General features: G+C 46.2%; 1 protein-coding gene across 2 annotated transcripts in view; it reads right to left on the reverse strand.

Annotated features, from left to right (window-relative positions):
* The window catches only part of LOC132380972 (MAP kinase-activated protein kinase 2), a 196335-nt gene that overhangs the window by 28242 nt on the left and 152332 nt on the right, over nucleotides 1-15761 (reverse strand). For both annotated transcript variants that reach the window (XM_059950012.1, XM_059950011.1), the window contains exons 3-5: nucleotides 12232-12296; nucleotides 12054-12133; nucleotides 5103-5229 (exon numbers count right to left, since the gene is read on the reverse strand). In XM_059950012.1, coding sequence (XP_059805995.1) covers nucleotides 5103-5229; nucleotides 12054-12133; nucleotides 12232-12296 — 272 coding nt within the window. The remainder of the gene's footprint in view (nucleotides 1-5102; nucleotides 5230-12053; nucleotides 12134-12231; nucleotides 12297-15761) is intronic.

Genomic DNA, 15761 nt, shown 5'->3' on the forward strand with positions numbered 1-15761 from the left:
GGGCCCTTAATAATGGACACTGCCTTTTTGAGACACCGCTCTTTGAAGGTGTCTTGGGTACTTTGTAGGTTAGTATCCAAGATGGAGCTGACTAAATTTACAACCCTCAGCAGCTTCTTTTGGTCCTGTGCAGTAGCCCTCCCCCCATACCAGAGAGTGATGCAGCCTGTCAGAATGCTCTTCACAGTACATCTAGAGAGGTTTTTGTGTGTATTTGTTGGCATACCAAATCCCTTCAAACTCTTAATGAAGCATAGATGCTGTCTTCCCTTCTTTATAACTGCATTGATATGTTGGGACCAGGTTAGATCCTCCGAGATCTTGACACCCAGGAACTTGAAACTGCTCGTAAACACAAAATATTTTGCAGATGCTGGGTGTCGAAGCAACGCGCACAACACACACTTTCCCCTTACTGGTTTTTCACCTGGCACCTACCAGCCTTTTCCTTCCCACCCTCCCCCCACCTTCTTTATAGGGCCCCTGCCCCCTCCCTCTTCAGTTCTGACGAAGGGTCTCGGCCCATGGGTGCTGCCTGACCTGCTGAGTTCCTCCAGCGTGTTGTGCGTGTCACTTGAAACTGCTCACTCTCTCCACTTCTGATCCCTCTATGAGGATTGGTACGTGCTCCTTCGTCTTGCCCTCCCACAATCAGCTCTTTCGTCTTACTGATGTTGAGTGCTGGGTTGTTGCTGCGACACCACTCCACTAGTTGGCATATCTCACTCGTGTACACCCTCTCGTCACCACCTGAGATTCTACCAACAATGGTTGTATCATCAGCAAATTTATAGATGGTATTTGAGCTATGCCTGGCCACACAGTCGTGTGTTTATAGAGAGTAGAGCAGAGGGCCAAAGACACACCCCTGAGGTGCACCAGTGTTGATCATCAGCGAGGAGGATATATTATCACCAATCCACACAGACTGTGGTCTTCTGGTTAGGAAGTCAAGGATCCAATTGCAGAGGGAGGTACAGAGACCCAGGTTCTGCAACTTCTCAATCCGGGTTGTGGGAACGATGGTATTAAATGTTGAGTTATAGTCAATGAACAACATCCTGACGTAGGTGTTTGTGTTGTCCAGGTGGTCTAAAGCTGTGTGGAGAGCCATTGAAATTCCGTCTGCTGTGGACCTATTGTGGCGATAGGCAAAATGCAATGGGTCCAGGTCCTTGCTGAGGCAGGAGTTCTGTCTAGTCATGACCAACCTCTCAAAGCATTGCAGCACTGTATAAAAGCTATTTATAGTTTTTAAAATTTTTGTGTTCTTCCTTATTTTGTACTTCTGGTGCTGACTTGGAAACGGAGTAACAATTATTTTGTTCTGCTTTGCACTTGTGTACAAAAATAGCATTAAACAATGTTGTATCTTGCCAGAGGTTCCCCAAAAGGACACACCCATCAAACACTAAAATGAATATCAACTCCAGAAGGTTCTCTCTCTCCTGAGCCAATTGGCCAGCAAGACTCCCAACCAGGGGTTCGCAACCCTGGGTCCAAAGACCCCTTGCTTAATGGCATAAAAAAAGAGGTTGGGACCCCTGCCCTCATTGAAAGTAACTAATCGAGACCAAACACATTAAAAGGCCTATCATATGAGGAATGTTTAATGACTCTAGACCTGTACCCACTGGAATTTAAAAGAATGAAGGGGTTCTCATTGAAACCTATCGAATATTGTAAGGTCTGGATGGAGTGGATGCAGAGAGGCTGTTTCCAATAGTTTGGGAGTCTAGCATCAGAATAGAGGGATGTCCATTTAGAACAGAGATGAGGAGGACTTTCTTTAGCCCGAGGGTGGTGGATCTGTGGAATTCATTGCCAGAGGCAGCTGCAGAGGCCAAATCATGGAGTGTATTTAAAACAGAGCTGATAGATTCTTGTTAAGACAGGTTGTGAAAGGTTATGGGAAGAAGGCAGGATAATAGGGTTGTGAGAGGAATTGAGCAGCCATGATCAAATAGACGAGCTGATGATTTAAATGACCCAATTCTGCTCCAAGGTCTTATAGAATACAGGCCTGCAGACTCTCTATACAGTAGAGGTCAGGATTGAACTTGGGTTACAGGAATGTGGGATAGCAGTACTACCTATATCTCTCTCCCTAACCATCCACCCTGAAGGGTCCTGGTCTGAAACATCGAGTGTTTATTTCCCTCCATAAGTGTTGCCTCTCCTACTGAGTTCCTCCAGAGTTGTGCACGTTGCTCAAAATTTCCATCATCTGCAAATCCCATCCATCCACCAGACTGTCTGTCCTGAAGAGCCTTGGCCCAGAACGACGACCATTATTCCCTTCCAAAGATGCTGCCTCACCTGCCAAGCCCCTCCAGCATTTTGTATGTGTTGCCCAAGATTTCCTGCACCTGCAGAATCTATCTCTAACAGAATCTATTGCTCTAACAGCTCTCTTTAACCTATGGATGGATCAGACTATGTAAACTCGGGGATCTCCAAGCTAATCCTATTGGACTGATTCCCTTTGCCCAATCTACCCCTCCCACATCCTCTGCAACTTCAAAACAATTCCTTTCATCTCTTTCCTAATTCAAACAAAGGGTCTTTGACCTGAAGTGATAGTTCTGCTTCTCTTTCCACAAATGCTGCCCAACCCAATGTTTCTGCAATCTCCAGTGTTGGAGAAACTCTACTGGCCCCTCTCCACGGTTCACTTCACTGAAACTGACAGAGAATTCTCCACCAATCTTCCTTGAGCTTCTTAAAATCATTTTGAGCTTTCCTCCATTAGGGCTCACAGTTAACGCCGCTCTATTACAGCTCAGGGTGTCAGAGCTCGGAGTTCAATTCCAGCACCATTTGTAAGGAGTCTACAACTTCTTACCATGAATGCCTGGCTTTCCTCCAGGTGCTCTGGTTTCTTCCCACAGTCCAAAATATTAGTTGGTTAATTGGTCATTGTAAATTGCTCTCTGATGAAGCTAGTGTTAAACAGTGCTGGGCAGTGTACTTCTCTAAATAAATAAAGAAATTTCCTAAAGATTCCCTACATTCTTCTTTTATTTTAATCAAATTCTGTGAAGCATATGCCTAACCTCTATTTTCCATTATATTCCATTATTCCATCCAACCTGCTTATCACTGCCCTATAATTTGTCTTCATCCAGTCAGGGATCCTAGGTTCAAATTTGCTCTCCTCCTAAAGAATGATCTTTAACTTGCACAACACGTAGTCACTGCACTCGAAGTTTCATTGTACATTCAGTGTGATTCATCATGACATTTATAACTAAGTCCAGCCATGACTAACAAGCAGTTTCAAAGGATCCACCACATATTTCAGAAATCTCATTTCCTCATTTCAAAGGACTTCATCACTATCCCAAATAACACATGGGCAACTCCATCAACCAGAACTCTTTGGAGGACCTAGACCCATCTTAAATAACATCTTTGATCATATTGACCACATTGGTTCTCCTTAACCAACTCAACTCTCCTCACCTCATGTATTTGCCCTTTCAACATTATCCCTCTGTTTACATTCATAATCTATCCATCTATCCAATGAGCATAGTAGATAGAGGGGAACAGATGGACATTATTTACTTGGATTTCCAGAAGGCATTTGATAAGGTGCTGCATAAAAGACCTTATCCATAAGATAAGGATGCATAGAGTTGGGGGTCGGGGTGATGTATTAGCGTGGATATAGGAGTAGTAACTAATACAAAGCAGCGACTGGGATACATGGGTGTTACTCTGGTTGGTAATCAGTGGTGAACAGTGTGCTGCAGGTGTTGGGGCTGGGCCCACAACTGATCATGATAAACATTAACGATCTGCAAGAGGGGACGAGTGTAGTCTATCTAAGTTCGCTGATGAAACTAAATCCAGTGGAAAAGCAAATTGTGCAGAGGATACGGAGAATCTGCAGAGGTATACAGATAGATTAAATGTGTGGGCAAGGGTCTGTTAGATGGGATACATGTAACATCTTTGGAAACCAGAACACCTGGAGGAAACTCACTAGGTCACGGAAAAAATGCACAAATTCCTTGTAGAGAACGGTGGGAATTGAACCCCAATTGTTGGCGTTGTAAAGTGTTGTGCTAACTGCTACACTATCGTGCTAACCAATCATGTGTTTCATCCCAATCTGTTTATTTTCAGATGACCAGCTCTGTGTTAGTACTGTTAAGTTCATCGTGTTCAACAGTCCTTTTTATTTCTGATGACCTGCCCATTGCAATATATGCGTCTTATTTCACATGACCCTTGTGCATCTAGTCCTCCCTCCTCGACACTGTTGACCTTGGGAGGCTTAAAGTTCAAAGTACATTTATTATCAAAGTACGTATACTATATCCAACCATGAGATGTGTCTCTCTACAAGTAGCAACAAAACACAATAGAACCCATGAAAAAAGACCGTTAAAACCCCAAAGTGCAGAAGAAAAGTAAACCGTGCAAACAATAAAATAAGCAAGTAACATTCAGAACTGAAGTTCTTGAAAGTGAGATCACAGCCACAAAGCCAGTCAACACCGGAGCTGATCCAGGAACCTGAAGCCTTTTGGCGCAGCTGCAGTTCATCGCAAGGACGAGTAAACCTCACGGAGCAGCAAGCTGAACACCATCCCTCGCATCACAAAGCACATCATCAGCGGTACATCACAAAGGTCTAATAAGAGGTGTGATGAAGAGAGTATAACTTGGATTCCACTTCCTTTTAGAAATAACATCATCTCTATTGGACTTTAAAGTTCAAAGTTCTTAGGGTCAACGTCAACAGAAACATGACACAACAGTAACTCCACTATCATCATTTTTCCTTGTCCCATCAGAAGACAAAGGCTCGACCTTTGCAAAATCAACTCCCTCTGATTTCCCCTGTGTTGAATTTGACTGGATGAATAACAGAACCATATGCTTATTTTAGCAGTGACAGTGTTTCTGCCCTTAGTGACATGTACAAAAAAACGTATTTTCCAAATCATGACAAGTAATTCACCCAGTCTCGAGACGCTTGAATGACTAACTGCAACAAGACTTTTGAAACAGTTTCGAAAAGTGAACTTGTGCTGCACATAAGTTTCACTACAAGGTTTTGCCTGGTGAAGTCAGACTGGTAAACTTACCCACATAATAAGGGGTGTAGCAAGGAGTGGCTAGTGAATTATAGCTAGTAGTTTCTTTGGCAAAGCCGAAATCTGTTAGCTTTAGTACAGCGTTGGGTCGTTTGGAGGTGTACAACAGATTCTCTGGCTGAAACGAGAGAAAAAAAATTAATTTAACCATGGAAATAGTTTAAAATCCAAGTCTCTTGTTGCAAGTTGTTGATGTTGCTGAATGAAGCTAACCACAATCAGGACACACCACAGGCCCGTTCATAACCCAGAGTAGGTGAAGGTTAAAAAACCAGAAGTGGGCGTTCGGACAGTTCAGAGAAAGCACTTTCACTTGTGACGCGATTGAGGCCAGAGCCAAGGGCAATCTTAGAAAAAATCAGCTTCCCCAGCCACTCTAAACCACGGTCTGCCAATTGGTTACAAAGAGGTGGTCGGTCACTGGACATGTTGTGATCTAACCCAGCCAGTGGCAGGTGAGAGAGGTGGAGGGGGCAACGAATGAAATCGAGTTCAGGTAAACTAGCCACCAGCAGGGTCAGATCAGAGCTGATTTGAAAAAAGTGCACTATTTTTAAATGTACAAATTGTAGTTTTCCTATTTTCCTCCAGATCTGCTGTAGCTGTGAAAGGTAATATACAAGAAAGCCTTAATTCTCGCTTGCTCCATTATAATAATTAATGTGTCCACTTTTCCCTCAATTTAGGAATACTTATGGAGGCATCTTTCTCCCTGAACATCCTTTCAATGTTCTCAAAAGTTTATTATCAAAGTATGTATATCTCACCATCTACTACCTTGAGATTCATTTTCTTGCAGGCATTTACCGGGGTGGCATGGTAGCTTAGTGGGTAGCACAACACAGATGATCAGGGTTCAATGCCTGCGACTGCCTGTAAGGAGTTTGTACGTTCTCCCCATGACTTATGGGTTTCCTCCAGACGCTCCAGTTTTCTTCTGAAGACCAAAGATGTACCAGTTGGTAGGTTAATTGACCATTGTAAGTTGCCCATGATTAGGCTAGGGTTCAATCGCGAGATTACTAGCAGCGGCAGCTCAAAGGGCCGCACTGTATCTCAATAAATTAAGAAATATAACAGTATTTATGGGATTGGACTGAGAGCCAGCACATACTCGATGGGCTGAAGGCCTTCTTTTCCTCACAGGCATTTACCAGGGGTGGCAGAGTAGCATAGTAGTTAGCAGCAGAGGTTCCCAACCATAGAGCAATAAGATCAAGCAAGGGGTCTGTAAACCAAAGGTTGGGGACCCCAGTTCTATGTCATAAGAGTTTGCATGTTGTTTGCTTCTCTGTCTTTGTGAGGAGTTTGTTGTTGATGCAAATGAATGTCAGGGTAGTATATGGCCACATGTATGTATATTGACAATAATTTTATTTTGAACTTTGAACCCAGAAGAGTATGAAAGCTGGATCCTGTTCTCCAACAAAACCCTTAGTAACAGATATGATATATTGTCACAGACATTTTGTCCAGGAAAGGAGAGTCTAGTACTAGAGGGCACAGGTTTAAGGTGAGAAGGAGAAGAGTTAAAAGGTGATCTCAGATGCAATTTTTGGGACATTTAAACAAGTACAGAGATGGGAAAGGTTTAGGGGAATGTGACCCAAATGCAGGAAAATGGGATTAACACAGATGGTCATCTTGGTCAGTATGGATGAGTTGGGCTGAAGGGCCTCGTTTTCTGCAGATTAACTCTCTTCTGCACGCCGCTGTTATAACACGTGGTTATTTGAGTTACTGTCGCCCTCCTGTCAGCTTGAACCAGTCTGGCCGTTCTCCCCCAACCTCACTCATTAATACTGCATGTCTGCCAACAGAACTGCTGCTCACTGGATGTTTGTTTGGTTTTCACACCATTCTCTGTAAACTCTGGAGACTGTTGTGCATGAAAATCCCAGGGGGTCAGCAGTTACTCAAACCACCCTGTCTGGCACCAATAATCATTCAATGGTCAAAGTCAATTAGATCATATTTCTTCCCCATTCTGATGCTTGGTCTGAAAAACAGCTGAACCTCCTGACCGTGTCTACATGCTTCTATGCATTGAGCTGCTGCCACAGGATTGGCTGATTAGATATTTACATTAACGAGCAGGGGTACAGGTGTACCTAATAAAGTGGCCACTCAGTGTCAGCTCAGAATTAGATTTTAGAGAAGGTTTGCAGTTTATGATTCAGAATTTTCATTTCCAACAAAAAATAACAGGCTGCTCGAGGAGCTCAGCAGGTCAAGCAGGATCTGTGAGGCAAAGGAGAAATCACCATTATGGATCAAGACCCTGTTTCATGACTTTTCATTAAATAGCTTCCAACAATATAAAGGAATACTCTCAACCTTTCTTTCTTCCCCTCTGTTGTCAGCAAACACTCTCAAAAGGAATCAATACTAGAGAGATATAACTACATATGCAGTACCATGCAAAATGCCTTAGGCACACATATTTTATATATAGATAGATAGATAGCTAGGGCGCCTAAGACTTTTGTGCCGTACTGTAATAATTTTAGTCAGTCCATGTCCTCCTCTACTGCCGTGGTGAGGCCACACTTGGGTTGGAGAAGCAAAGCCTTATATTCCTTCTGGGTAGCTTCCAACTGACGGCATGAACATCGATTTCTCGAACTTCTGGTACTTTTCCCCCACCCCTTCACCATTCTGCATTCCTGTTTCCCTCCCTCTTCTATCTTGCTATCTGCCCATCACCTCCCTCTTGTGCTCCTTCTCCTTCCTTTTCATCCCTGATCTTCTACCTTCTCCTATTGGATTCCCTGTTATCTCCTCCAGTAATCAACTTCCCAGCTCTTTACCTCACCCCTCCCCTCTCCTGGTTTCACCTATCACTGGTCACCTTGTGCTTCTTTCTCCCCTCCTTTCACCTCTTGCTTTGACTTCACATCTTTTTTTCCAGTCCTGAGGAAGGGTCTTGGACCAAAATGCCGACTGTTTCTATAGATGCTGCCTGACCTGCTGAGTTCCTCCTTGGATTTTGCCTTAGATTTCCAACATCTGCAGATTTTATCGTGTTAGGAATTTTATATATTGCAATGTACTGAGGCTACAAAAAGAAACAAACTTCATTGCAGATGTGAGTGATGATAAACCTGATTCTGATATGGGTCTCTATTGTGGACTGAGAGTGGGAAGGGGGCAGAGAGAGGGGAATCATTGTGGGAAAAGGGGAAGGGAGAGAGGAGGGAGCGGGAAGCACCAGAGAGACATTCTGTAATGATCAATAAACCAATTGTTTGGAATCAAATAACCTTGCTTAGTTTCTCAGGGCTGGGTGTGTCTGCACCAGCACTATCCCCACTGCCCCTTGCACACCTTCTCTGCCACCTGTCCACACCCCTCCCGCGGTGCTCCACCCTCACCATTCCCAGCTTTCTTTGCTCCCACCAGATTTACAAACTCCCTCTCCTCTCCATGTTGACAAATGTAGTACTGTGCAAATGCCTTAGGCACCCTAGCTATACATATGTGCCAAAGACTTCTGCACAGTACACACACACGTCACTGTAGACTACCCCGAGATTCATTTTCTTGTGGGCATTCACACTAGAACACAGAAATGCAACAGAATTAATGATTAAAATTGCATACAAAGACTGAGAGAAGACAATGTGCAAAAGAAAGACGATCTGTGCAAATACAAAAATAAATTTTATTGAGAACACTAGTTGTAGAGTCCTTGAAAGCGACCCTGAAACTGGCCGTTAATCGAAAGTGTTTCACAATTGCTGGAATCTTGCAACATGATGTCTAACACAGCATCACTTGACACAGCTTAAAGTCAAATGTGATGTGCAACACAAGGTCAGTTTCGAAAGGAAAAGAAATTACATTTCCACATTCCATGGGGGTTTCGGAACTGTTCAATAATCTGGGACAAAATTAGCTCAACAGTGAAAGTTCAAAATAAAAGCAATATATTAAGATGAAGAACTAAATGGCTAAATTGATCTTGGAAGTCACTTACTGTGTAAAATGAAAAAAGTACAGTGAAAGAATATTATCTCGACATTCAAACTTAATTTTATTTTAAATCAAAGTATGTATACTGTATACAACCTTGTGATGTGCATATTTGTAGGCGTTTACTGGGGGGGCTGCGGGGTGGTAGTGTCAGCGGAGGTTTACGAAAGATGGGGGTTGACGGTTTGTCTCCAGAGATGGAAACAGAGAGATCAGGAAAGGGAAGAGAGGTGTCAGAGATGGACCAAGTGAATTTAAGGGCTGGGTGGAAGTTAGAGGTAAAGTTGATAAGCTCAGCATGGGAGCATGAAGCGGCACCAATGCAGTCATAAACGGAGTGGAGGAAGAGCTGGGGAGTATAACCGGGGAAGGCTCCGAACATAGATTGTTCTCTATAGCCCACGAAGAGGCTGACATAACTTGGGCCCATGCAAGTACCCAAGGCTACCCTTGGGTTTGGAGAAAGTGGGAGGAGTCCAAGGAAAAAATTGTTCAGGGTGAGGACCAGTTCTGCCAGACAGAGGAGGGGGATTGGTTGGTTCTTTTGTCAAGAAAGAAGCAAAGGGCTTTGAGGCCTTCCTGGTGGGGAGGTAGAACTGTATAGGAACTGAACATCCAGTACAAAGATGAGGCAGTCAGGGCCAGGGAATCGGAAGTTGTAGAGAAAACTGAGGGCATGAGAAATGTTGTGGATGTAGTAGTTTTGATTGCTGCCAGTAAGGCGTCACTGTGTTTCACCCGCACCACGTTAAACCGGAAGGGTTTGCTACTAAAGCTGATTTTAGCAGAGATACGAACCAGTGATTGAGGTGGTCAGTTATCAGGCAGGGAGCAATGACAGCAGTCTCAGGTAACAACTTTGCTTGTGGTTTACTGAATTCCAGGTTGAAATAGTTCAATGTATTTGCTAAGCTGCCACATACAAGATCTAGGCCCAGGAGATTAGAGGTGCTACTGCAGCATGTATTGAGAATTATTTAATGGACAAAAGAGAAAAATCAGCATGAATGTGTAGGCAGGTTTAACCAGAGTGGATGGTCAGACATTACATTGATTAGCCTTATCTCAAGCAATAACAAGGTGACCTCCAGGAAAGAAGTCATCTCTCTGATACAGTGGTGTCAAGAAAACAACCTCTCCTGCAAAACCAAAGGAGCTGGTTGAGGATTACAGGAGGAATAGAGACAGGCTAACCCCCATTGATGTTAATGGATCTGGGGTTGAGAGGGTAAGCAGCTTCAAGTTCCTTGGCATCCACATCACCGAGGGCCTCACGTGGTCTGTACAGACCAGCTGTGAGGTGAAAAAGGCACAACAGTGCCTCTTTCACCTCAGATGGCTGAGGAAGTTTGGTATGGACCCCCAAATTCTTTCCCCCAAGAACTTTCTACAGGAGCACAATTGAGAGCATCCTGACTGGTTGCATCACTGCCTGGTATGGGAACTGTATCTCCCTTAATTGCAGGAATCTGCAGAGAGTGGTGCAGACAGCCCAGTGTATCTGTAGTTGTGAACTTCCCATGATTCAGGGCATTTACAAGGACAGGTGTGTAGAAAGGACCTGTAGGATCATTGGGGACCCAAGTCATCCCAACCACCATCTATTCCAGCTGCTACCATCCGGGAAACTGTACCACATCATAAAAGCCAGGAACAACAGGCTCCGAGACAGCTTCTTCCACCAGGCCATCAGACTGATGAATTCATGCTGATTTAAGTGTAATCTATATTACATTGACTGTTCTATTTATTATAAATTACTGTGATTGCACATTGCACATTTAGATGGAGATGTAATGTAAAGATATTTACTCTTCATGTATGCGAAGGACGTAAGAAATAAAAGTCAATTCAGTCATACTTAGATGATCCCAGAAATGAAAGGGTTAATGTATTATGAGCGTTTGATGGCTCTGGGCTTGTACTCACTGGAGTTTGGGAGAATGAGGCAGGATCAAATATTGAAAGGCTTAGACAGTGAACATGGAGAGGATGTTTCCAATAGTGGGGGAGTCTTGGAACAGAAGGCGGAGCCTCAGAGTACAAGGGCACCCCTTCAGAACAGAGATGAGGTGGAATTTCTTTCGCCAGACGGTGGTGAATCTGTGGAATTCGTTGTCACAGACGGCACTGGGTATAGTCAAAACAGAGGTTGATAGGTTCTTGAATAGTTAGGGCAGCAAAGGCTGGAGAATGGGGTTGAGAGGGACAATGGATAAGCCAAGTAGCCGAATTCTGCTCCTGTGCCTCACAATCTTATTGGCCAACACTCAAGAAACCAAACATTACTAACGCTATACAATTAGGAAGAAAAGGCAAAAGCGAGGAGAAAGCAAAATGTTTCTGCAGGGGTATCACCAGGTAGCAGGAGCAGGCACAGGGGGCAAATGTGGACAAGTGTGGTGTCACTGAGCCTCATCAGAAGGGGTGTAAAAACAAAGTAGATTAAACGCAAGAAAGATGGGATAAAAAGCTCAAATCATTTCATCGCTCTGATCAGCAACCCCTATGCTCAGACAACGACTCAGCAGGTCGAGCAGCATCTGTGGAGGAGGATACCAGCGACCTGGGCTCACTTCCTGCTACTGCCTGTGAGGAGTTTGTACATTCACCCCGTGACCAAATGGGTTTCCTCTGGGTACTCCGGTTTCCTCCCACAGTCCAAAGATGTACTGGTTGGTAGGTAAATCGTCCTGTGACTAGACAAGGGTTAAATCGAGGGTTTGCTGGACAGCGCAGCCGGAGAGGCCTACTCTACACCGTACCTCAATAAGTAAACAAACAAACAAACCAACAACTAAACAGCAGCAAGTCAAGCTCAGTTCCTGCCTCCTTCCCACCCACCCAGAATTCAGCCTTGATGCAGGGTCTCAACACAAAAATATACCAGCAATTCTTTTCCCTCCACAGACACTGCTTGACCCTCTGAGTTCTCCCTGCACGTTGTTTCTTCTCCAGTTTGCTTACCTTCACATCTCGATGAGCAATGTTCACCGAGTGCAGGTGCAGGACAGCCTCCCCAATGCTCTTCATGATCTCAGAGGCCTCTGCAACACAAGGAGAGAGATTTCTCTTTTAGCAGGGGACTGGGAGATTGCTGCAGTGCATTCCCGTCATCAGTTCTGAAGGAAGGCCGAGTGCTTACCTCGCTCCGTGAACGCCTGATCTCCTCTGTCCTGGATTCTGCTGAAGAGTTCACCTCCTTCCATACTGTAACGACACAAAGCACCATAATAAGCACAAAATTGTAACATTGAAACAGCCAGTTGCTGGTCTCCACGCTTATTGCTCCAGGAATGACCTCCCTCTCCCTCGATGGAGAGAGAGTGCCTGTCTGTGGAAAAAAGTACAGTCGACATTTCGGGCAGGGACTGAGGAGAAAAACAGATGAGGAGTCAGATTAAGAAGGGGAGACTCAGACGGTGATTGGCTTATGCTCCACCTGCCAGATAAAGCGGGATCTCCCAGCGGCCACCTACTTTCCATTCCCATTCCGGCATGTCAGTCCAAGGCCTCCTCTACTCTTGTGATGAGGCTGGAGGAGCAACACCTTATACTCTGTCTGGGTAGCCTCCAACCTGATGGCACGAACACCGATTTCTCAAACTTCTGATAATTTCCCCCACACCCAGCTTCCCCATCCCCATTTCCCTCTCTCACCTTATCTCCTTACCTGCCCATCACCTCCCTCTGGTGCTCCTCCCCCTTTTCCTTCTTCCATGGTCTTGTGAATTCTCCTATCAGACTCCCCTTCTCCAGCCCTGTATCTCTTTAACCAACCCACTTCCCTGCTGTATACACCACTAACCCCAAAGTTTCACCTATCACCTTGTGATTCTTCCTTCCTTCAACCCACCTTCTTACTCTCAACTCCTCATCTTTTTTTTCTCCAGTCTTGATGAAAAGTCTTGGCCTGAAATGTCAACTGTATTCTTTTCAATAGATGCTGCCTGGCCTGCTGAGTTCCTCCAGCATTTCGCGTGTGTTGCTCGGATTTCCAGCATCTGCAGATTTTCTCTTGTTTGAGATACCAAAGTACTGGGTTATGCACAGTAGTTTTTGATGGACCCCAGATCAAGGACTTTTTGGGGGGCTTTTGCTATTGTTTGCATGGCAGGGAGTGGAGGGGAGGAGGGGCTTCAGGGTTCTGATGTTTCTATTATTCATTCTTTGGGGTTTCTTGTTTGATGGATGTCTGTGAAGAGTAAGAATTTCAGGTTGTATACTCTATACATTAAACTGAGCCATTTGAATTTGGGATTCTGCAGATGCTGGGAATCTTGAGCAACACACACAAAATGCTGGGAGAACTCAGCAGGTCAGGCAGCATCTATGGAGAGGAATAAACAGCCATCATTTCAAACTGAGTCCCTTCATTGGAAACCATCACTGAAAGGTTGTATGGGGAATAACAGGATGCAAAGTCATGAAGCAAAACCAAATTTGATTGAATATTAGAAACAAGCTCCACTACTCAGCAAAGGGATTAATCATTTAAAATTTAAAAAACAGTAAATTAGAGAAGGAATGTGCAGTGAAGATGTGGCCAATCCAAGTGATCACAGTGGGACTTTGACCTCAGTGGGATACAGCAGGAATTAATTTAGTTCAACATTTCCTAGAGACACAAGACGCTGCAGATCATAAACACTAGAGATTCTACAGATGCTGGAAATCTTGAGCAATGCACAGAAAATGTTGGAGGACTCAGTAGGGAGGCAACATTGAGAAACTGTTGACATTTTAGGCTGAGACCATCCATCAGCACTCACATTCCTGATGAAGGGTCTTAGCCTGAAACATTAAATGTATGTTTTACCCTCTTTAGAGAGGAGGCTGCCTGACTTGCTGAGATGCTACTGACACAGTCTGCTCATCTACCCAGTTCTTCCCAATCTCACCCCAGTTCCCATCACCTGGCTCTCTCCCCTCCCTCACACACTCCTCCCACTGGGTCTCCCCCTCACTGTTCCCATCTGTCCATCACCCACACACTCCTCCCACTGGGTCCCCTCCCCCCACTGTTCCCACCTGTCCATCACCCACACACTCCTCCCACTGGGTCCCCTCCCCCCACTGTTCCCATCTGTCCATCACCCACACACTCCTCCCACTGGGTCCCCTCCCCCCACTGTTCCCATCTGTCCATCACCCACAAACCCCTCCCACTGGGTCCCCTCCCCCCACTGTTTCCATCTGTCCATCACCCACACACTCCTCCCACTGTTCCCATCTGTCCATCACCCACACTCTCCTCCCACTGGGTCCCCTCCCCCCACTGTTCCCATCTGTCCATCACCCACACACTCCTCCCACTGGGTCACCTCTCCCCCACTGTTCCCATCTGTCCATCACCCACACACTCCTCCCACTGGGTCCCCTCCCCCCACTGTTCCCATCTGTCTATCACCCACACACTCCTCCCACTGGGTCCCCTTCCCCCCACTGTTCCCATCTGTCCATCACCCACACACCCCTCCTACTGGGTCCCCTCCCCCCACTGTTCCCATCTGTCCATCACCCACACACTCCTCCCACTGGGTCCCCTCCCCCCACTGTTCCCATCTGTCCATCACCCACACACTCCTCCCACTGGGTCCTGACCCCCACTGTTCCCCTCTGTCCATCGCCCACACACTCCTCCCACTGGGTCCCCTCCCCCACTGTTCCCATCTGTCCATCACCCACACTCTCCTCCCACTGGGTCCCCTCCCCCCCACTGTTCCCATCTGTCCATCACCCACACTCTCCTCCCACTGGGTCCCCTCCCCCCACTGTTCCCATCTGTCCATCACCCACACACTCCTCCCACTGGGTCCCCTCCCCCCACTGTTCCCATCTGTCCATCACCCACACTCTCCTCCCACTGGGTCCCCTCCCCCCACTGTTCCCATCTGTCCATCACCCACACACTCCTCCCACTGGGTCCCCTCCCCCCACTGTTCCCATCTGTCCATCACCCACACACTCCTCCCACTGGGTCCCTCCCCCCACTGTTCCCACCTGTCCATCACCCACACACTCCTCCCACTGGGTCCTGACCCCCACTGTTCCCATCTGTCCATCACCCACACACTCCTCCCACTGGGTCCCCTCCCCCCACTGTTCCCATCTGTCCATCACCCACACACTCCTCCCACTGGGTCCCCTCCCCCCACTGTTCCCGTCTGTCCATCACCCACACACTCCTCCCACTGGGTCTCCTCCGCCCACTGTTCCCATCTGTCCATCACCCACACACTCCTCCCACTGGGTCCCCTCCCCCCACTGTTCCCATCTGTCCATCACCCACACACCCCTCCCACTGGGTCCCCTCCCCCCACTGTTCCCATCTGTCCATCACCCACACACTCCTCCCACTGGGTCCCCTCCCCCCACTGTTCCCATCTGTCCGTCACCCACAAACCCCTCCCACTGGGTCCCCTTCCCCCACTGTTCCCATCTGTCCTCCCAACTTCCCTTATGGTTCCATTATCCACCTTTCTCTCCAATCAGATCTGACCATCTGCAGCCCTTTGTCATTTCCACCAATCACCTCCATCCCTGTTCCCACTCTCCTCTCCTCCGTCTGCCCATCATCTTCCCTCACCTGGCTCCACCCATCACCTCTGTCACTATTCCCACTCTCACCCAGAGATCAAGTCAATTCACTATTATAACTGCTGGTACAGTACA

This window comes from Hypanus sabinus, chromosome 25, assembly GCF_030144855.1.
Source record: "Hypanus sabinus isolate sHypSab1 chromosome 25, sHypSab1.hap1, whole genome shotgun sequence".
Lineage (NCBI taxonomy): Eukaryota > Metazoa > Chordata > Chondrichthyes > Myliobatiformes > Dasyatidae > Hypanus > Hypanus sabinus.